At 37.0% G+C, this 24,279-nt stretch overlaps 1 protein-coding gene across 2 annotated transcripts in view; it reads right to left on the reverse strand.

The window, feature by feature from the left end:
• Window positions 1-670: 670 nt before the first annotated feature.
• The window catches only part of WDR72 (WD repeat domain 72), a gene marked incomplete at both ends in the record, with an annotated part of 189,711 nt that continues 166,102 nt past the window's right edge, over window positions 671-24,279 (reverse strand). For both annotated transcript variants that reach the window (XM_082649500.1, XM_082649499.1), the window contains 2 exons: window positions 671-726; window positions 6,231-6,335. In XM_082649500.1, the coding sequence (XP_082505626.1) occupies window positions 671-726; window positions 6,231-6,335 (161 nt within the window). The remainder of the gene's footprint in view (window positions 727-6,230; window positions 6,336-24,279) is intronic.

Below are 24,279 nucleotides of genomic sequence, written 5' to 3' on the forward strand. Positions count from 1 at the left end.
TGCTATCAGTAGATTCCCCTTCCCTAGTTTACATGTATATGGCCAACAAGATCAACCTTTAGCGAAAGACGTTAGCCTCTATGTCATTAGAAGTCTAAATTAACTTGACTGCACAAGATTGGTCCCTATTATACTGTGTATCACTTATTTGGGCTAATTGATGACTAAATGGAATTGGCTATTTGTTGACATTTCATGTTTAAGGATGAGATTTACCATAGGGTGATTGATCTGAATTAAAGCATCTACTAAGACAAAATATCCTAACCTAACAAATGAAACAAAGTTTTAGATCAAATACATTTAAGCAACATTAAATTTAAAAGCATTGTTTGTTACATTGTTTAAAAGCAATAGGGTTATATAATTCAGGAACTGAAAAATGGAAGAAAATCTAAAATGGTATTAAATTTGTGTCTGTGGGCTGGCACTCCTTGTTGGAAATAGTCAAACAAAAGTAAGAGGCATTGAATGATTTAGACAATGATTTTCTAAAATTAGATGAATTTGAATATTTTCCATCAGTAATGACTCTGGCCAAAGTATCAGCAGATTTACTACAAACTAATAACTAGACTAATAACAACATAGCTTATACACAATGATAAACAACTGGCATGTTTGGGGTTTCTTAATTTGTCCAAATCCAGTTCAACAGATGAGATTCCATTTAGCACAGCTTGCAGGAGCACACCTTTGCTATCCATAAATGATGCCTTCGTTCACCTGGAAAGAAAACAGATTATCTTGGGTTATATGGTAAAATAAAGAAATAAGAGAGAAGAAAGGGCAGGAGGAAGGAAGGGAGAGAGGAAGGGTGGGAGAGAGGGGAGGATGAAAGGAGGGAGGAAATGAGGAAAGAAATAAGTGAAGAAATGGAAGAAGGAAGGAAGAAAGGAATTACCTATAATTTCTACATTTCTTTTTCTATATGAAATAAAATGTTAAGACAATAAAGAAATTCTTATAAACCAGGCCTCAGGTAAATGTATTTTAATTGCACATCTTATTGGTATAGGTCTTTTTTAATCACCGAGAAAGGTAAAAAGTTGTCAACAAGATGAATCAAGTTTGAAATTAGTAAATTTCCATAAATTTCAAGGAGCTGAATTGTTCTTAGAGAAACTCACAACTGCAGTTTTAGGACCAGATGTTATAAATGTCAGTTGAAATATGGTTTGAGCTATGGAATAAAAAAACCGCACATACTTCTCAGACTACTTGGATGATTATTGCAGGCTAAAAGATCACTTGATTAAATTAATTTGAATAATTAGAGCACTGTGCCTCAGTAAACTACTTCTAAACACATTTATATTAATGTTGTGACTAATCATAGTAACTCCCACTCCTACTGGCAAAAACTCAAAAAGCTGATTATTTACTTTAGCTAAACCAATATTCAGAATTGTATTATATATGTATTACATATATATGCCTAGAATTTTATGTCCTTTAAAGGTTATTAGATTAATGCTTAAAATTTTCCCTTTGGGTAAATTATTTACAATATTGATATTGTTAAACTCAACTAGAAGATGGAGCTTACATGTTTTTACTACTGAAATTGTTCTTACTTCTTCTGGAACGTTTTTTTTACCACTAAACATAAGAAGTGTGTTCTTGATGGCTATGATTGATGGGCTGCTCGCACATTCTACATTTTTTCTGCTTCGCACATCATCATCAGCCATCTCCAACACTCCACTCCTGAGTCTGTCCTACTTTCTGTTACCTGATTTTTGCTGGTGATTCATGAGCCAGAATAGTATTAAAAAAAAAAAAAAAACAACCTTGGCTTTTCACAACGTAGTATCCCCTAGGAAACTGTAAGAAATCTAGTTTTGTTCATCAGATTCATGCAAATGCAATATTGATTAACAATGATGTATGTAGATCTACATAACGTGCTATATAAAAACCACTAAAGTGTTCTGTTAATGGCAGATGCATACTGATTATAAACTACTTCAGAATGACATAAAAATGCTTATCTGAATCCTTTTTTTTGTACTTCCAAGTTCTCTCTTGTCACTACTATTTTCAGCTGAAGCTATATTTAAGTGCACTATCCCTGGTGCACTAGGAAGTAAAATTCTTAATTTTCCAAGCCAATAAGGTGATAAAAGCTCAAGGTTTCTCATTAACACTTGGATAAAATTTGTGAATGTCACACTAAATTTTTTATCATCATGAGTACAAAGATGAGGGGCAAGGAACACTTTTTTAATATTCTGGAGATTGGGGATTGAGCTATAATCACTGTGCATGGAACAGTTAATAAGAAGTTAACCATCAAAAGACTAAACTGAACTATTTTTGTGATAACATCTTTCAGTTTCAAAAGCAACCAGGCCTTAAAGAGCCAAAGAAAGCAAGCCTAATGGCCCTAAAAACTCAAAAAAGGGAGCTGCAAGTTCACATGTTGTCTCAGTGCTTCTATTACTAGACATTGAAGTTATTCCCACAGGTTCCAGGAATGTATAAATGCTGGTGAAGAAGCCAGTAGACTTCACAGAGTCTAAGCCAGAAACTTCAATCTGGGATTCACCTGTGAGTCAAAACTCGTTGCTAATGAATTATTCCAAAGAAAAGACACTGCTGAGGGAGGCCTTAACCGATCAGACAAGACCTCCAGGTTCACTAGCTGGCTCAGAGTAACAAGAATGCTCTGGTCTAAAGGTGCTTTGCCAACCTTAATGGACTGCAGGCACCCACCTGGGTATACAGCTTGAACCAATAAAGAGATCACAATGGCATGATGAATAAGGTAGAGCGCTTTAGAGACTGGGTGAATGACCACTCCACCAGGTATCTAAATTGTGACCTATATGCACACTCCAGGCCATTTACAAATGGGTCATCCTAGTCATTTCAGTGCTGGAGAAGCAGTGATGTCAATGAAAAAATAAACAATCTACATACTGAGTTCAAAACCCATTTTATTCAAAGACAGTCAATTTGCAAAGTCAACCTTACTGTTTTATATAAATTCTAAAAGTTTGATTTTATTACTGATATTTTTAAATGCTCTATCAACATTTAAAACATTTCAACTTCATCTTTTAAAAAATTGTTTTAGTTTTTCTGTACTTCAAGTTTTCTTACTCTCTGCAAATGCAAATTAGTTGATATGAGCAATATAAAGCTATATGAGCTAAAGTAATATGATGTTTAGAGAATTTGCCAAGAAATCTTTCCTTAGAGAGAAGAATATGTGAGGCAATATTCTTGAACTGTGCTTGAATAGGAAAATGATTTTTTTGTTTTCATTTTCCAGATGCTGTTTGAACAACTGGGCTATTAATTAAAAATGATGTAATAAATATATTAGTCATTTAGAATTGCATAGATAAAAACCATGTAAGGTCAATATCCATTAAAGCCAAAAGACTGACCACATTCAACTTTGTAACTAGGGGATTTTGCATGTACATGAAAATGTTAAAAAGAATTTTAAATGAGTGATAATATTCCAGGTGAAAATGGTAAGAATAATTCATTCATATTTAAATACACTCCTTTCCATACAAGAAATAATGACTATACTAATGAAATTATAAGCTTAGCTACTGAAGCAGTTCTATTGGTTTGAGAACATCTTCTCAAAGCTTACCATTTAAAAATCCCAAATTTTGTTTTTTCTTCTAACAAAGGCAGTTAAACATGCTTTCCAGAGAAACACCACCTGTACATGGTAAATAGAGTTAACTAAACAACCAAAGTAATGTTTATAGTTTTGGAGGCCCTACATTTGAATGACTTGATATTTTGAAGTTAATTTTTGGACGCTGAGAAGTGGACAGTCATATTTTCACAGTACAAGGAAGTCCTACCATGCCACCAATTTCACAAATCTTCCTTCATGCTCAGTTTTAAGAATTTTGCCTCTCAAATGCTCAGACTTCAAGGAACTGCACTCTCTCATCAAAATCTTTCTTACTAAACAAGCACCCCTGTCAGAAGTGTCTTAATTTCTTATCACAGAATTTTATCCACACAAGGAGCAATAAATAATTCATGTCACTGCCTCTTTGTTGTGTGTCCCTGAACTGCACAGAGCTGGAAGGCTGACAGCTGTGTCAGGACAAGCACCAAAGATCTGACATGACAAGTGACTAACAAGTTTCTTTCAGTTCATAGAGAAGGAAGACAATGGCCCAAAGTGCAGAAAGAAATCTTGAAACAAAATAAAACTGCTTCTTTCTTTTTACCTAAGTGTTTGCTATGAGCTTATTTCCAACCCACAAGCCCTGGTCATTTTATAGGACTGCCCAGCCCCCTTTATTCCTCACACTCGCTTGGCCATTTACGCCTGGCCACGGATCAATATGAGCAATTCTTGGAGAAATACGATGTCTCCATGACAACCAAGCCACAAATTCTCAGTGGAAGGCAGTGAGACCAGTAGTGAACTCTCCAGAGGTTTCTAGGCCTATAAGGCAAGATGTCTTAAAATGCAGGAATGGACAGAGGAAAAAGCCAGAGTAATTCATTCTTTATTACCAGTTTAATGATGTCCAATGTATAGAATGGTACTCACTTTTTAAGTTAAGGTTCTTTATCAGCACCTATATTTTCTAATCTTTCTTTTTTGATATATCCTTTTGTTTATATCAATCAGATAGACTATGCTATATTTGAACCTCACTACAATTCCACTCATATTGAGGGATGACTGAAATTTATTCTGCTTTTGAAACAGTATAAAGCTGATCTATTCTTGCCCAAAGCAATGAACACTTCGGTTAAAAACTTGCCTCGTGGATTTAACTGCCTGTTAAATGATTGATAGAAACCTAGTTTAAAAACTAGGTTTTTAAACTGTTTTTAAAACAGTTTAAAAACCTAGTAAAAATTAGACAAAATTTTAGTCAGAACTAAAAGTAATTTAAAAATAATTTTAATAGAAATCTGATGCTACCACTACCCGCTCCCTTTTCACGTGGGACACATCTACATTTGTCGTTTGGATATTATGGCAGGGGTTGGGGCTAATGTGCTAATGAAAAATTTCTGTCATTGCTAAAGATGCCATTTCTCAGTTCCATGGATTCTGAAGCAGAAGTGTGGCTGAGAACAGACATCCAGCAGCAGTTCATCTTTTGAGGAATCTTGGTGTAGTGGAGGGGACTGAAATACAAGCCATTGCCACTGGGCCTATCGGGGTTCCGAGATGACTTAGGGGACCTGACATAGATTGCAGGCTGCACCTTTCACTGAAAATTAAATCTCAGTAGCTCTCCTCAGGGAAGGATCAGGGGACTGTTTGCAGCTGCCCCCTGTCAGCGAAGGCTACAAGATTTGGAAATCTCTTAACTAAGCTGACAGGCCACAGAGAGGATGAATCAAAAATCTGATACATGGATCAGCACACAAAGATGTGAGAGGGTAGAGAGTACACAGCGGCCAGAGAAAACAGGCAAGAAAAACGTTCAGTGAGGGAAGATAGTTAACTCTTTCGCTCATGGTAATAAGGCATCTTCTAGCACCTTATGGCTTTGCAGTGAACCAGGAACTGTCGTTCAACTCTCACAAGATTTTTTTTCTCTTAATTAATTAGTTGTTAAGACAAGGCATGCTTCAGAACAAAACAAAAACAAAAATTCATGCTTAAGCATTCCTGGACATATCCTTCCAGCACATTTCTGTCTGTTCTTCCCACAAAGAGAATACAAACATTAGTAACTTGGACATAGGGTAAATCTTATTGAGTGAGGAAGGGTTACTATTTTGTTTTGTTCTAAACAGTTGACACTGTCCATTCGTTCATTACTGTTATGCTAAAATCCTCTCATCCCCTTTAGAGTTCTGTTTGTATTTAGAGAGGTAAAACAGATAGTAATGATGACGATTTGTTTCTCTTTTCCCCCTAATTCTCCATTTCCACTTGATCCCATTATTTGAAATATTTAAAATGTTGCCATTTTTCCAGTTTCCAATCTCTGCTCCTATTAACCACTTTAGCCTAAAATTGATGATAATGAACTAATAGTGTCAGCTTCCCTTCTCAGTCATAAAGCCTTTGTACTTCCTCCAGCTGAATTCTTGATGAAAGAGGAAAAGATAACAGCTCCACACTGTGACCCCTGGAGGTGACCATTAATTTGACAGTGCAGCTGCTAAGAGAAAACAGCATTACAATGTCCTCTCCCCCCACTCTCTTCCAAGGACCCCAAAGCTGTGTCAAATTTATCATTTATACTTGACTATTTTTAAATGGCTTTCACCTGGATTCTCAGACTCTTCCAAGACACATCTGTCAGGCATGTCCTCGGTGTCTTGGAAGTTTGCCGAGTTTGAGCTGCTGTCATGCTTGACCGGACTGACTGGAGCTATTAAAAAAAGAGAGAGCAAAGAAAGAGAAAGAGAGCGATGAAAAAGTAGTAATAAACACCATTAAACATTTCCTTTCATTTCCACAGATATTTCCAGGGACACACTATGTAAACACAAATAATAAATTGAAATAAAATGTATCCTCTAAGTATGTATTGGCAGACATGTAATTAGTTGAAAAATCTATACATGAGACTTTATCTTAGAAGAAAAATAAGTTCATGGCATCAGCTTAAAAGCTACAAAGTAACGAAGTGATCCCTTCGAAGTAGAAATCGTATTTTTAATGCATAAATCTAAAACAATATAGTCAATTAACAGCAACAGGACACAGAAGGAAGAACATCAGGCTGTTCAATTAGACCAGCTCTATGCTGTTGCAATGGTTCCTTTTGTCACACAAATCACAGTGGATGAACACTTTTTATGCATTTTGGTTCTCTTTCATCAAATTAAAAACTATTGTTCCAAACACAAAAAGCCCTATAAGAATAACTTTAAAAAGATAGAGTGAATACGCAAATGATAATAAGGAGGGCTGGTGTTTTGAATGGTAGGTCTTCAGTCATGATATATTTTCTGAGTAGGAATTATGAACAGAAACAGAAGCCAGCGTAGGAATCTAAAATTTCCTACAAACACATTACAACTACTACCTCTGTTAGAGAAACACAGACTTAAGTTTCCACATTTTTCCACGAGTTGTACTACTTTGTCTAAATTCTCTCCACAAGTAACATATTTCCCTGTTATATTTGTTCAAGGAATCATTTGTCAGGAAAAGTAGACATGGTCTTCATGAAGACACTCTGAATAACAAAACAAAGCAAGGCTTCAATAATATAAATTATGTCATACTTACTTGTCTGAAGCCAAACAAAATTGAATTTTGTCTATCACAAATTGCTGCGGTGAGAAGTACCACTGTCTTCTCAGGTCTTGATAACACACACAACATATTATTTATAAGCCATAAATGCAATAGAGAAAATATAGATTTGTAAGTCATAATATGTTTATATATATTTAACATAGATATTTATAAGAAATAATGTGTTTGTTGGCCCAGGGGAGTGGGCCTGGCCGCTGTTCGTAAGCCTCCCTTAGGAGATAAGGGAGCAAATGCAGAGGCTAAAGCTTGTGTTGCTTCACACGTTCGATAAATGATACAAAGGAGGGCCGCCTGAGGTCCAAAGCAACCTTAGGAGAGCTCACACCTCCCAGACTCCTTGTCTTGTTTTCATGGACTGTGCATAACAGTGGTGACCATAACCTGAGGCCCACATATACAGATTTAAAGGTGACTTGTAACATGATTCTGGTCCAAATATTCTTGCCAGTTTCACCTACCCTCTCAAAACACAGATAGTACTGCTCTTTTCTGTGGAAGGGCAAGCATAGCATTTGAATTCACTGCTTTTCTAAAACTTTTTGTATGGGAACAAAATATGAGAAAAAATATACAAAATTCTGATTTTGAATAAACATACCAAATGTTTCCTTTTCTGCATTTGAGTTTTCTGAAAAAAAAAACATGGAAGTAGGTACCATGTCTGTTTTATTTACCTCTGTATGCCCTGGGCTATGGAAAGTATTCTTGAAGGATCTGTGCAATGGGTGAATGGATGAACAAATGAATGAAGCAGACGTGCCATGCTGGATGTCCTCCCAAACCAGGAGGATATGTGCTTTGAGTTACTTTCAACCTGATCTGCTCGGTTTCTTGTTAGGCCCACTTGAGATAAAAGATGCATATTTACAAAACAGTAGTGTGGGTTAGTCCATGACTTGGGAGGAGACACCTAAGTAGTATGTATGGGTAGTATGTATGGCCTAAGTAGTTATTTTGGTGTCACTGCCTTTAATTTAGTTTTCCTCAGTTTAGATCATACTTACAGATTATTTTTGAATCCATAGATTTTTGTGAAAGGTTTAAGTGGAATAATTAAATGCATCAAAGTTGCAGAGTACTATTACATTGGTCAGAATTTTCTGGCATGCTTTAATGGTTTTTTTTCTCTATATACCTTGTTAATTTTCTGAGATACTTACATTGGTATTTATAATAGGGAATTAACCATACAACTAAATCTATTACTAACAACGAATGAAGTAGCATCTGTGTTTACTTGGGCAACTGCATCACACTTGTGATCCCATACACTATTCTTTCATCTAAAACTTGCATCTATTCATTTATCTATTCATTCCTCCAAAAGGTTCTTCTAGACACAGGGGCCTCAAAGAGCTGAAGAGAGCATGGTATTAGAACAATGGAAGTCAACGCTTGCAACCATTTTTAGTGGCAATAAAGTGGTCCCAGGATAAACTGACATACCAAATCTTTCAAGAAAAGTGGAAAGTTAGATGTAGTTTTAACTGCATGATCTTTATTAAACTCACAGTATAAGGTACCATGCAGCTATTTTTGTCTCCACCTCTGATTTTGGAGGGTGTGCTTCTTGTGGGGGTAGGAGAGTAGAAAGGGTTGTTCTTCAGATATTTTGCTTAATTACACTTTAGCTTCCAAATTTGAGATGGTACAAGATGTGCCATTTTTTTACTGGGTAGTTTATAGAGTATCCAATTAAATCTACTGTGGAAGAAATCCCTACATTCTGTCAATTGGGAACAACAGACATTGGAGAGGTTAATTACTGCCATTCCCCTTTTTTTTTTTTTTTTGATAGGCCAATCTTTGCAATTATTCTTTTGGGTGTTTCTTGTGATGTTTCATCAGTAAACTCTGACATGATGTGTGGCCTAGGCTTCTGTAAATGAATCATTTCAAAACTGATGAAATCAACAAATATTGATCAGTCATTATTATGGGTAGAGCTCTGTGCTAGACCATGTGAGGGACAAAAAACACGAAGCACTTTTAATGTGCCCGCATACAACTTGTGATCTAGTTGAGGTATAATACAAAGTAACTAGTAGGAGCATTAGAGACAATATTCCAAGAGTGACATGGTTTTTAGGAATGCAGAGGTAATTCCCCTGCAATAGGGTTTGTTGGGAAGTGAAATTTAAATTAAATCTCCTTGAGAGGGAAGGTGTGAACCCAGGCCTGGCCAAAGAAATACATTAGCCTGGGGTCACAGATATATTTAACAGACTGTTACTGCCTACTTTTGTATGTATTTTTAATGAATTCTCCTTACATGTCTCTTTGAGCTTTTCTTGAATTGCTGTTGTGGCTAATTCTCCTCACCTGTAGAAGTTAGCGATAGGTTTTTCCTTGCCGTAGATAGTCAATAATTTGATCTTTACTGATGGTGGGCCCATTTATCACAGTAAGCTCTCCTTTCACTATACATATTGACTTTTATTTATCAATACTAAAGTCCATTTGTAGTTCGTCACTAAAGTTCTTGGATATTTTCAGTAGTTTTTGAAGATGCATTTTAGAGCTTGGCAGAGAGGTACTTTTGACATCAATACAGTGCAAATGGTTGCTAGGCTCACCCTTAACTTAAAATCAACTGTTTATTTCCTCTGTAATGCATTCTGAAATAGTCTGCATTTGGGGGCGAGGGGCAAAAAGACGAACACTTCTTGACAGTTCTACCACTGAAAGATGTAAGGCTGTTCCATTTATTCATCACATACCTCAAAATATTGACAACTAGAAGGCCAGTGTTCTAAATATCTTTGTAATATCTTTGGAAGCTAGATAGAGGGAGAAGTCCACGTACTTTGTAAAGATGCTTTTGACTACGGTGTGCTTAATTAGTGTTAAAGAAATTCCTAAAGAAATAAACGGTTCAACTGTAGACAATACAAAATCAGTTTTTAAATTACACTTAAGAACATATAATGAGGACGCACAGAAAATTGTATGACAAAGACCCTATAGAAGAATTTACTGAAAAAAAATGTGGTGACAGGGTCAGCAGTGGTTATGCTCCTTTACCTCCCTCTATTCTCTATTTTGTTTTCAGTTAATGTCTAAAAACTCCTTCCTGCCTTTTCACATCATTTGTGGAAATGCAAATTTTCAGTAAATTTTGAAGGTGGCTAGGCCAAGGCCACAAACAACTTTAAGAACCATCCTCCCCACTCCCAGTGAGAGAGTGACCACTGGGAAAAATCTCCATCCATCTACACAAACGGCAGCTCATTCTACCAACCTAGGCCAGTACTGTAGTATATATAGAGCCCTTGTGTAAAAATCCATATCATTCTCAGTGTGAATAAAACTTGCAGCCCAAACAATGTTTTCAATATGATGACTAATAAATGATTAAAAAATAGATCCCATCCAGCATGTGTATGGAGTTTTAGGAAGCACTGGAGATATTGATAGGAAAATCATTTATAAAACGATATAACAGTTTGAAATGCTGGTCAATTGAATAGAATAAACCACTGTATTAGCAGATAAAACTCAGACAAAAATCTAAATTGCATCCTATTCAAAGGCATAAAAATAATGTGCATGTTACAGAGGTCATGAAAGATTAAAAGTCCACTCAGATTTGAGGAATGAGCAGTGGAAAAGAAGTCAAAGACCTGAGTTCAAATCTACTAGCTCAATATGGTGGACAAGAGTTGATCACTTCTTTGGCTGAAAATTTAGGTCTCTTCTCAATAAGGCATCACTATGAATCAACTAAAAAAAAATCTTTCTACAGGTTTAGAAGGAAGAAAAACTACAGTAAGTTCAAGTACAATAGAATTAAATACTAACGCAATCCTGACAGATCACGAAAAACTGCAATATGTTTTAAATTAGAAGGAGGCATAATCAGGGAAAAGACTTTAAGTGATAACACTAAGGTTGTAAACAAAGAGGATGTCATTTGAACAGACCACAAATTCAGTTTACAAAGTGGTTCTCTCTGGACAGATGTCTTATCAGAAAAACATATCCAGCTAAAGAGCTATGTACATATTACCCCTACTTAAAGAGTATCTACTGAGATAATCAAGTGATAGGACATCCTGATTACATTTGAATAGCAATAGCTACATCCTGCATCAGACTTCAGGCTTACTTTGTGTTCAGTGTGGACTGGAAACTGGAAAAAAATATCATATAGGAATGCCTAGAATTAAATAAAATATCTAATGCTGCTTTATAACTAAGAAATAACTGTTTTATGGGCAAGTTCAGCAAGATGAGTTAAGATTAGACTTATGTGTTTTACTATCTTTCTGAAATTGTAATCTGACACAGAATATTATTTTCTGGCTGACATTTTCTAGTGTGAATTGCTTTAAACATGAGGTTTTTTCAATTGGTAAAGAAATAAATTTTCCAAATGCTGTGAAGAGTAACTATTATTTTGGTATCCTAACTAGATATATAGAATTGGAATTATTATTTTATTTAAATATTTTGTGATATATAATATACATATGCAGAGGATCAAATTCTTTACTATCTAAGGGGAAAAAATTTGTAGCTAATTTCTACAGTGACACAAACAGCTAAATGTCTAATTTGGGGGAAGATAAATGTGAATGAGAAAGAAGTATTAATTGGTTACTGCATCTTTTTAAATAATGTTTTATTCCTCTAAGATATAAAAATATTCCTGTTATCCAGGATGTTTGAACAATGGGTTGCTTTGGTAAGGCTGGTAAATAAGCAAATACATCTCTAGCCTAATGTAAGACACGAGACAGACACTTGGACGATTTATGAAATGACTGAGTAAAGCATCTAACAAGAATTTCTAAGAATTAAAAAACCAATGATTAATTTCACTTGAAGTTTAAGGAAGAAATCTTAAGGTCAGGCATAGGGTTTATAGCTTAAATATACCCAAACACCTCCACAATCTATCACTAATGCCAACAGGCAGACTACATAAAGAAGGCGATCCTACCTGCCTTATTTTGGGGAAGATAAAATTCCTCATTTTTTAAAAGGTGAATACCAACAACTTCATTACAGAGATGAACTTCTTAGTTCCCCAGGGGTGGGGGTGGGGGAGGCATGTTGTACTAGAAAAAAGCTCAGTTAATAGAAGATCTGTTTTTAAATTCCACTTCTGTTCCTAATAGTGGGACCTTGAGCATGTCATTTCACTTTCCTGGACTCGGGTGCTTTTATTAATAAAATGAGAGAATTGGACTGGACAGCTTCCTTGACATCTTCCTGCCAGTTAAGAATCCAAGACCAACCAATCACTGAACAGGATAGTAAGAAGATAAGTGGCTACTACAGTAACCTTGGAAATAATGAAGGCTTTTGAGGCCCTTTCTCAATTAAGATTGATATTTTCCTACAAGTAGTAATCTCCATCTGACTGAGGGACAGAGGAAATCAGGGCAGCTTCAGAGAGCTCCTTTGGTAGTTGCAATGCCAGGGTGAGGCAGCCCTATCGAAAGATGACCAAGAAAGGACTGAGGCTGCAGTATGGCTACTCCTGAGAACAAACAAGGTGACTCCCTGGCATAGAAACATCCATCAGATATTTACCAATGGTGTAAAAAATCTTTAAAACCAAATTAAAAAAAAAATAAGTTATACCTTACCCTTCTTAGAATCATATTTATGCTATTAATTTCTTTAAACAATCCCTCTCTTCATTGATCAACTTGGCAAATATGAACTTCATGAACTTCAGTACAAGATGAATCATCCTAAACTAAATTAATTGGGTCCATGAAGTAATTGCAAGAAGCAAACCTGCAGTGGACAAGCCATGGCCTGGAAGTTAGATCTGGGTTGGGTTGGGCTGAATTGGCATTAGACTCCTCTGAAGACTGGCCCCATCTTGGTTTCAGGACCCCAGACATGAAGAGTTTCTCAATTATTGTTTGCTGAATGAATGGACAGTGTTATAGAGAGATGTGGTATTCCTAAGGAATAGTATTTTCCTCGTGTCAAACCTCTTACAGAGAGAATCAGTAGAACCCCAACTCTTTCTATTCCTTTTATATGTAAAACTGAAGCCCATGAAGTACTTTGTCTTACTCAAGCCTGGCAGGAAAACCAACTCTAATCAAATTATTTAAACTCTCAGACTGAAACAGACTGTAGGGACATACTGGATGTAGGATGGGGAGAATATGAAAAAGGAAATGTGCAATCTGGGAAGTAGAAAAGGAAATAACAGGGAAAAATGCAACTTTCCTTTTTTTCTGCTGCATTTCTTCCTCCACCCTCCCCAAAAGGCAATTCTCAGAGTTACCTATGAGAGGTTTGCCTGGATTTCTTTATGTGCTCCTTTAGAGTACCAGCTCCTTGGCAAGCAGCATTCCAAGGAGAGAATTGGTAAGTAGATGAGCAAGCACCTTTTTTTATTTTTATTTTTTAATCATCAAATCAAAATAATTTCCACAGCTTTGGTCCCTGGTCAATATTGAGTAAATTCAGAGTGGAAATAATCCAGGGAAATATTCCTTATTATTATTTTTGTATTTATCTATACTTTGGTAAAGAAGAGATTTTCTAGATGCAAGAAATAAGCTAGTCAGATCAGCAAGCTCAATTCCAGCTTTTTACATTAAACCATAGAGGTAATTATTCAGGATAGGGGGACTCAGGAACATCTTATCTGAAAGGACCCCTTCATCACTGAAAGGAAGTATAGGTGATGCATGAGTTCTAAGAAAGTATAGAAATTAACTCTCACACTCTTCAGGCAGTTTAGATTTTGTAAAACTCATATGACTTTTCTCATAAGGACTGAATCTATGGTAAAAACAGAAATGCATTAATTTTACTGTTCAGAAGTTCAAGAAGTTGAAAGCAGGAATAGATTCCAAAGAAGAAAACAAAAAGATTCCCACATATTGATACACTGAAGAACAGTCAGTAAAGGGAGAATTCTAAGAGGAATTTGTAGTAAACTTCCCAGCTTCCATTTGAAAATTTAGAAGAAGTTCAGGAAAACAAGAGACCCTTCAATCAATGGAGCATCATGCTAGCATTTAAGACTAGAGATAAACATGATTTATATATGAGCTTAGGATAAGGATTCACAGCATAGGGCAATTTAAACCAGAGCAAAGTCTACAGTTATCCATAAGGAAAAATACCAAAAACATTTTCCTCTAGAATCAGTGGAAGAAGAAACCGTCAAATGGCACTATCACTGGAATTTGTAAGAGTAGCAACCTTTCCATAGGCCGAACCTAAAACGACACCATCAGCGTGGGGAGAATGCTTGGCAGGCAGTCTCAAATCCCCAGCTGATAGCCGTCTCTATCTCAGGGGAAAATGCTTGTCTCAGATGGTTAGTCAAGTGTCAGAGCTCTTTCATCTCCTAGGTAGGAAATGGAAAATAAGGAAATCAAATTATCTAGACTATGCCTTCATTTTCTGATTCTTTGTCAACCTTAAGAAGGATGCAAGGAAGAAAAGGTCTACGTTACCATATTTTGTATCATTAGGCTTGGGTACTCTGAATGTGATTTATTTTTATTTGAATGACATCAAAGTGGCATCTTAGTGATATCTTGAGAAATTATTGAAATTGAATGGAAGTCATGCTTGGATGATAAAAATGTGCTTTACCACTGTATTTATAATGTAATCAGTAGCAAGCATCACTCTCTCACACACGCACTCACACCAGCCATAGAAAGCATAGGTGATCTGTTAGCATTGATCGCCTCTTATGGTCATGCATATAAATTGTAGTCATTCATTTAAAAATATTAATTTTTCTGGGGGATAAATAATGGAAAGTTGCCTTTTCAAATCCTCAGGCTGTGTCACTGCGTCACAGTATTTGTGCTAGTATCTCTAAGAGATGGTTGCCCAAAATATAGAAATAAACTTGATAAGTAGTAGAGAGTCTCATTTTGATACTAGACATTACCATCTATAAATAAAGGATAAAGGAAACACACCTAAAGAAAGTAAAATTTTAAAGAGCAAACGTGCAGTGGATAAAGGGAAACCAGCAACCATAATCTAATGAGACTTCCGGAAAACTAGGCTTGATACAAAAGAGATGTTATAATTTAGAGAACTAAGATATAGGAAACAAAAGGTGAGAGACAAGCAGATATTTCTAGATAAGACAGTATAAAACAGTGTCCTGGATTAGTGTATAATACTTCTCTTAATAACTTGTTTCAAATTATTCGGAAGAATACATGGTAGAATCTCCAGGACTATAGACGAAACTAAGGGTTCCTGAATGTGAAATGTTAACTATTTTATATTCAGGAACTGAATTAGAAATTCAGTTGATTAGATTAACTGTAGAAAACAATTGTAAGGCTGAATCAGTGGGAATACATGCTGTGTACACATTTCAGAATAGTAAATTCTGGGAAACATTGAAAGAAAACATGATCCAAAGTATATGTAACAAGAACATGACTGAGCTATCGTTTGCTATGACTAAGGACATTAGGCCAATATAAAAATGTAAGCAGGGCTTCCCTGGTGGCGCAGTGGTTGGGAGTCTGCCTGCCGATGCAGGGGATACGGGTTCGTGCCCCGGTCCGGGAAGATCCCACGTGCCGCGGAGCGGCTGGGCCCGTGGGCCATGGCTGCTGGGCCTGCGCGTCCGGAGCCTGTGCTCCGCAACGCGAGAGGCCGCAACAGTGAGAGGCCCGCATAGTGCAAAAAAAAAAAAAAAAAAAAAAATGTAAGCAAATGGTTAACAGAAGCCTGGCATTTTAGGAAGGGAAAGATCAACACAATAAACCAACCACAAGAAAACCAACAAGTAAACCCTGCCTCTGCACCTGAAACCCTGCATATGTCTCCAGGGACTATAGCCAATACAGGACACAGTGGAATTTAAGAGGCCAACCAAAGGTCTGGGGGCAAGTTGAGGGGAGGAGAATTTATATAATATCAGAATATCTCAGCAAGAAATTAGGAAGACCCAGACTCCAGCATGGAAGTAAAAGTGAAGAAGAAAGTGACTGATACTTGTAAAATTGCCAAGAAGCTCTATCTATCTATCACCACAGTTTTCTCACCTCTACTTCCTCCAACCCTTCAAGAAGATTGTACTGTCACCCTACTCTCTGTCACACCTCTGTTTTTATGGCCTGATAAGAGTATCTCTCCCTGCAGTAATTCTTTAAACTGAGAAAAGTCATAGCCCTAAAACCAAGGTCTAATCATGTAGCTTCTGTGTAGAAAATTCTGCAGTCACCTCTATTCAGTCAGCAGTGGGGGATTCTGGAGCCATGGATTTCAAGGCCTTTCAGGATACAGTCTCAACTCACGTTTAGAGGCTTCTCACTGGATGCTGTGAGAGTGTTAGACTCTGATACCATACATTACAGCTGGACAAGACTACCCATTGTCCCCGGGCTGTGCCATTTATTTTCTACATTGGTACCTTTGTGAAGATCCCCATCTTGAGATATCCTCTGTCACCCCAATCTCTAGTTCTCTGCTTGCCCAAAACTCCCCCTCCCCTTTTTTTTTTTTTTTTTTTTTGCGGTATGCGGGCCTCTCAGTGCTGTGGCCGCTCCCATTGCGGAGCACAGGCTCCGGACGCGCAGGCTCAGCGGCCATGGCTCACGGGCCCAGCCGCTCCGCGGCATGTGGGATCTTCCGGGACCGGGGCACGAACCCGTGTCCCCTGCATCGGCAGGCGGACTCTCAACCACTGTGCCACCAGGGAAGCCCAAAACTCCCCCTTATTAAAAATTCAGCTCAAATGCCATCTTTTCCATTTAGTCTTCAACAGCCCACAGTTAACAGATTTTGCCCCTTCTTCTGTGTTTCCTAGCATTTTATTGGCCTGTGTTATTCTTCTTATCCCATTCTGACTACCTCGCTGGGCTACATTCATAGGGAAGCAAGATATTTCAGACACATCTTGAAAATTTGAGGCTGATGTCATGAGGACAACTTTGCTTCTCCACAATGGAACCTCTAGTGCTGCAATCAGAAGACTGGGCTAGAATAAGCATAGGGCTGACCCTGTGTGTCCATTTCTGTCATTCTTAACTTGTCTCATACAGTTGTAAATTCATAGATAGTATGCGTGTTCCTCAAACATGGTGAATCTAATGCTTATGGGGAAGCTTACTTATGGGTGGCCATGGTTAGGAAGTCAACTTTCTCAGCATTGATGAGGTCATATAGATGTTGGTGGACCATGTTGAGCAAGATCTCTAGGCCATAGCATCATTTATACAACACTCCTTCCATTCCTCTCAAAGAACTTCGTAAAATAAGAGTTATACACTGCAAAATACTATACCTACCCCGACAACAGAAAACGCACTGATTTCCACTTTCTTTTCCTTACCCTCATAAATCATAAAGTTAAATTTCCCCTAGGGACTTCATTTCTCTGAACTCAGCATACAGGCATAAAACAAATTTTGTTCTCACAGGACATCCCATTTTCGTTTCATTAGTTCAAGGAAAGGGTCACTCAATTTTTAAAGCATTTGGTTTGATCTTTGCTATGATTCATGCCATCTAGCCTCCACAGACTATATACACTCTATATACCGAAATGTTTCTTATATATAAAATGTGTCTCCACGGACTCTATAATAGTGATACCTTCACATAAAGCACGCAAAAGCTACCTTCCAGACTCATGAGTTTAGAAAAGGTGACCAGAAATAGAAAATAAACTTTTTATTTATTTATTTATTTTGCGGTACGTGGGCCTCTCACTGCTGTGGCCGCTCCCATTGCGGAGCACAGGCTCCGGACGCGCAGGCTCAGCGGCCATGGCTCACAGGCCCAGCCGCTCCACGGCACGTGGGATCTTCCCCGGACCGGGGCACAAACCTGTGTCCCATGCATCGGCAGGCAGACTCTCAACCACTGCGCCACCAGGGAAGCCCTAAACTTATTTTTTGAATATTTAAGCAATTATTATTTTGCCCAAGTTTCTATTCCAAGATAGATTTCTTTTCCTCTTATGAAAGACAAAATGCTTCCCTCGAGGTGGGGGTGTAAATGCTCTTAAAAATTTCCCCCAAATATGAGGTCTAAAATTATTCTCATTCTATTTTACACATTTTTATTCCATCTTTAACCATCTCGTTGATATTTCATTCTACAGAGAAGGTGATAAAAAATTTTTATTAATGTAATAAAGGGAAAAAGAAATAAAGATCTGTCATAATTTAGCTAGATAAAATGAATTCTTGTGATCTTAATGTAAGAACAGACTATGATCTCTAAAGGAATACTGAATTATGGAAACATGATTTTTACATAATAGAACCATTTTCACTTACCAGTTAATCATATTAAATAATTCTTACTGCTCTATTCGTTCATATGCTTTTTCTTCTCTAAATTCTTTCCATGGAACATTTAAGTTATTTAAAAGGTTTTCTCATTCTATTGGCTATTGAGGGGCTCCCCCACCTCCTCTGATGGCCAGAATTTGATTTTCCACGCTGGGTATCTACAGGGAACCACAATCATCAGGCTTTGCATAGAATCTCCCTTTCTCCATGAATTAAAGATCACACAGATTTATTCCTCAAAAAACAAATAGGGAGAAGAGATTTGTATTAAACTCATTTTGCCAAATTACGGTTATTACTTTGTTTTAAAATCCTAAAGATTTTAGGAGGCTCAGACCAAGCATAGCACAGTTGGAGTTTGAAAAATGGCAGCTCAAGCAGGGAGGAAGCAGTCCTTTCCAGGGCATTTCTCTCATATTTCCTACAGGAAAGGAGTTGTCCAACTTAGAGACATTCAGTACTGCCAGAGTTGGGAGGTAAACAAAAATACTTTACAAGTCCTTTTCATTGACAAATCTAAAACATAGATCAAATTGGCCTTCTTCCAAGAATAAACAGCCCCCCCACAGTGTTCCCCCATCCTGTGGAACAGAGTCTCAGAGATTCCAGCCCACATATGGCAGAAGACCCTGGCCTGCACTCAGCCAGCTAGTTATCCATGGAAGTGGCTCAAGGCTGACACTCAGATTGACTGGTTCACACTAATTTACTTCACACTGATTCCATTTATCTCCTAGAAGAACCCCTGGCAGCAGCTTATAATGGCATATCCTAGGATGCCTGCCTGCATGTGTTTTTAAAGCAGCAGCGCTTGATGAATCTGAGTCCAGAAAACAGTTCACAGATTGAGGAGTAGGTGCAATCAGAAAACATCAAGAGGCACAGCTGGGACTTGGTAGTTTGCTTGACTGGTCTGAGCAGCTGAGCATTAACTGTGTCTGCTTTTCTGCTGGCTGCTTACTGCCACTGGGACAAATCAGAGAGCCACTCCCTCTTTCCTTTACAACTCACCCTTCAAAGGAAAAGAGAAAAGAAAGTGCATCACCATCCAAGTAGCATGTGTAGCTGTAGGGGAAGCTAATTTGACCATTTAACCTTTACTCTTTAAATACTATGATATTGCTGATCTAGGTAAAACTACAGCTGGTACTCCTGAGGTTAAGATGCTGGATATTTGGATGAGGCAAAATGTAGCTAGAAAAAAAAGAGACTCCAAATTATTTTATTTACTTTCAACAATGAGGTGAAAGTAAATGAGATGTTATGATTGTGGGGCTAGTTGGTTACCATCTTGATGCTTGCTCTCCCATATCTACTGTAGAGCTTGGGGAAAGATACAAAAGGGCTCAATATTTGTCAAATGAATAAAGTGACTGGATAAATGTATGAACGAACAAGTCACTATTCTCTACTACATGTGTGTGTGTGTGTGTGTGTGTGTGTGTGTGTATTTTTATTACAAGCAGAATGTAGAGTGGCTAATGGTGTGGGTTATGGCATCAGAATTCAGACTCTGCCATTTTTCTTTTAATGAATCAAAACAGAGCGGTTTTTAAAAGCATATATATAAAGATATCTATGTGTGTATGTATACATATAGTTGATATTTTGAATATGATTCAAAATTTCTATGCTTGTTTTATATCAGCTGCATTTATATCAACTGCATGCTGAGACTCCTAATGGTAACATGGTCAGTATCCAAAGGCAGAGGGAAATAAGAAGGGAAGTTAACAGCATTAAACAATAACAATTCAGTGGCAAATCTACCAAAGCAGTGACAAAGCATATTTAGTACTTAGAAGGTTAAACACTGGGCTGCAGTGGCTTGTTGATGGAAAAAAGTAGGATTAAGGCTTTTGCGTGAGCCTTGACATGATCATGTTGTCCGGCTGCTGCCTTAAGCTTTGAAAAACAGCTGGGATCATCTACTTATGAGCTCCAACTCAAAGATGTTTAAGCAGTCCCCAATCCAATTAAACAGAGGTAAATAGAAGGAAGAATTTTACAGAGCACCATCATCACATTTTTTCTTAATGAAAAACAGCATAATTGCGGGTTACACAGCTCCTTAATCTCACATTAAATCTAATAGATTGCTGACTTATACAGAGCATGGCAGTCCTAGCTTTCTGTATTGCTGTGCTTAATTTTAGGTCATTATCCTTTATTATGTCACTTGTAATCCTTAAAGCCCATGATTGTGTCTGGTTATTTGGCAAGGATTGTACTTGGCAATACAGGGATTCTACTAAGAGTGATGATTTAATTGAAAGATATAGTATGATTAGATGTTGAGAGAATTACATATGTTGCTTTTCTTTTGTAATTGGCTAGTTTCTTATAAGTATTTCCTTCAACATTGTTTAAAATCACTATTTAGTTTTAGGACTCTGCTAAAAAAAAAAGGCTTTCACAACTGAAAGACAAGTAGCTTATTGTTACAGGAATTTATCCATATGCTATTAAAATAGCCAATTCAAATAAAATTGTGGCTCATCCACAAACTGGGTAACTGTAGTCAAGTCACTTAATTTTTCTGTGTCTCAGTTTCCTCATCTACAAAATAGTAATAACAGTAATAATGATTAATAGTAATAATTCTACCGAATGCATGGATTGTTGTTACAATTAAATGAGTTAAAACATGCCAAGGTAGAATGTAGACTAGTGGTTAGAAAGCAGTAGGTAAATAAATCTGATATTATTACTATTATTATATATGTCCTTGCTTAGAAATGTGTATAAATGGCAATAAGATGCTTAGCCTTCAGATCAAGGTACTTAATTTTACTATCAATATAGTAATATTTAAGATTTCTCAGACCTAATAAAAGAAATATTTTAAATAGTTATATAATCTTGAACTTCACTTAAAATTGTAGAACTCTAGAAGATAATGTTAGTGACTCATTTAAAAAAATAGTTTAAGGGGACATGTGGGTTTGTATACATTTGATGATATCTATGACCAAAAAAATCCCACACAAAGTCATCTGTAATTCTGAGGAAAGAAGTAAAACTGGTTTCTCATAACTCAGGGAAACCATTCACAGATCTTTCAGCTTTACTTATGCATAATCCTTGATTGCCAGGCTGTTTACTGGTTCCCATTCACATATGTTTTAAGAATGTGCCAGGGGCTTCCCTGGTGGCGCAGTGGTTGAGAGTCCGCCTGCCAATGCTGGGGACGCGGGTTCGTGCCCCAGTCCGGGAAGATCCCACATGCTGCGCAGCGGCTGGTCCCGTGAGCCATGGCCGCTGAGCCTGTGCATCCGGAGCCTGTGCTCCGCAACGGGAGAGGCCACAACAGTGAGAGGCCCGCTTACTGCAAAAAAAAAAGAAAAAAAAAAAGAATGTGCCAGTATTGAAATTAAAAGTCTAATCTAACTCAGTTCCACCTAAGACAGAAACATTACTGGATGGTGGTCATTTGATGGAGTACAAAACTAAAACATAGAAATAGTGGTTTCCTTGCTACTGACTCTCTCCTTCTCTCTCATTTCTAGGGTAGATAGCACCATAAAATACCATATCAAATAATAATAACAATAAAACAACTCTTTCCCTTGAAAATTAGGTTAAACCATGAAAAAAGCACGTGCATATCCATCTTAATCACAAAGTTGAAAAAAAGTATATATTTCAATTCATTATTAGGTTCCATAAACATAAATCATAAAATTTTATTTTTAAATGCAAGGTACGATAAATTAAGATTATTTTATATTCAACTTTGGCCATAGCTAAAAACATATCTAATTCGAGCTAGATATTTTCACTGCTGCTCTCCCTGCCCCTATACATACAGTAGATCACAAAGTTGATCAGATCTCTACATGGTTGATTCCTCTGTAAAGGTAGTTGAAATAACTGGATCAGAAACTTTGTGATTGGCAAAATCTTAGCAAGTACATTTAGGTATTAATATGAACTTAGTGACATTAGCAATATTACAAATTTGAGCAGAATTCAAAATAGAAATCAAGTAAGAAGTGGGTCAAGTTACTCACAAAGGAAAGAAAATCAGATTGTAGTAAGATTTTGATGACAACACTTCACCCCAGAAAATGTAGGAGAAAGATGTTTTTAAAATTCAGGGAAAGAAAAATTTGAGCTAAGCATTTCTATCCAGCAAAACTATCTTTAACTATAAAGGCTTCAAGCTGATATGGGCATGCAGTAAGAAATATTATTCCAACTATTATTCCCATAAACTTTTCCTAAGGAATCTACCAGAGAACACTTTAGATAACCAGCATAATTGAAGAGATATCTGCATCAGAACAGGAGGTAAGCACTAAATACACATTTTCATGTAGGACTGAGGCTAAGTGATGGTTATAGAAATATGACTATATGCTCTGACAATGCACAGATAGAACTATGAAAAATAGAGGGGATCAGAAGGATATGGAGACTGCATAAAAAGCAAGATGAGCTCACTGATTACATTATAAGTATTACTTGGGATTAAAGAATATTATTTCAAATTAGATGCTGGGAGAGAGGAAGCCGAAATGTTACTGGCAGAGTTATTTCAATATTTCTCATAGCTGAGAACCAATCAACAATGGCAAAAAAAAGTATTATATAAAAGTATTAGCATAAAGGTAAGCATTGGAACAAAAAAATAAACATTCCCAAATACTCCCCGACTCCTCCCCACCAAAATAAGGCAGAGAGAGAAGAAGAGAGGTTTTGAAGAAAATCAAATAAAACAAACTACATAGTGAAAGCATATGTACAATTTCATATATTTGTGTGTATGCACAAATTTACCAACAGTATCAGTAAATATTAATGGCCTTAACTTATTAGAAGAAAAGATAATCAGATTGGCTAACAAAGTCAAATCTAACACTGTGTTGTATGAGATACACTGAGAACAGAGATTAAGAAGGATTCAAAATAAAAGGGTGGACAGGATATAAATATATAAAAAGAAACCTGCAGTCAAAGTATTACTGAATATGGTAAAATGCAAATCAAAGAACGTTAAATAAGAACCCAGAGTATTTTTATGATGCTAAAAGCTACAATTCACAATAAAGTTATTTCAACTATGTATATAGGCACATAATAACACAGCCATTTTAATAAAGCAGAGACTACAGGAAGTGCAAAGAGAAACATAAACTAATAATAGACAACTTTAACATACCTCTCGCAATCGAAGACAGATGATAGAGACAAACTGACACAACTAAGTCAATAAGGTGGATCTAAAAATCAAAGTCTGAATGCCAATAATAGCATACCTTGTTTCTAAGTGCACATGAAACATTCATGAAAATTGCCCACATTTTAAACCCCAAAGTAAGTCCTACAATAGTCCAAGGAATAGAATTAGCACAGACCATATTCTCTGCTCACGATACAATAAAAGTAGAAATTAATAAGAATATCAAAAAGCAAGAAGATCTTTCCACCTGGAAATTTCAAAACATATTACTAAATAACTCTTGGTTGAAAAGGGAATATGGGGCTTCCCTGGTGGTGCAGTGGTTGAGAGTCCGCCTGCCAACGCTGGGGACACGGGTTCGTGCCCCGGTCCGGGAAGATCCCACGTGCCACGGAGCGGCTGGGCCCATGAGCCATGGCCGCTGAGCCTGAGCGTCCGGAGCCTGTACTCCACAACGGGAGAGGCCACAGCAGTGACAGGCCCACGTACCGCAAAAAAAAAAAAAAAAGGGAATATGGTACAGAATTGCAGAACTTTTTCAAAATTACAATAATGAAAACATAACAGAATCCATGAAATGAATGCATAATTAATCC

This window comes from Grampus griseus (assembly GCF_964374135.1).
Source record: "Grampus griseus genome assembly, chromosome: 2".
Classification (NCBI taxonomy): Eukaryota; Metazoa; Chordata; class Mammalia; order Artiodactyla; family Delphinidae; genus Grampus; species Grampus griseus.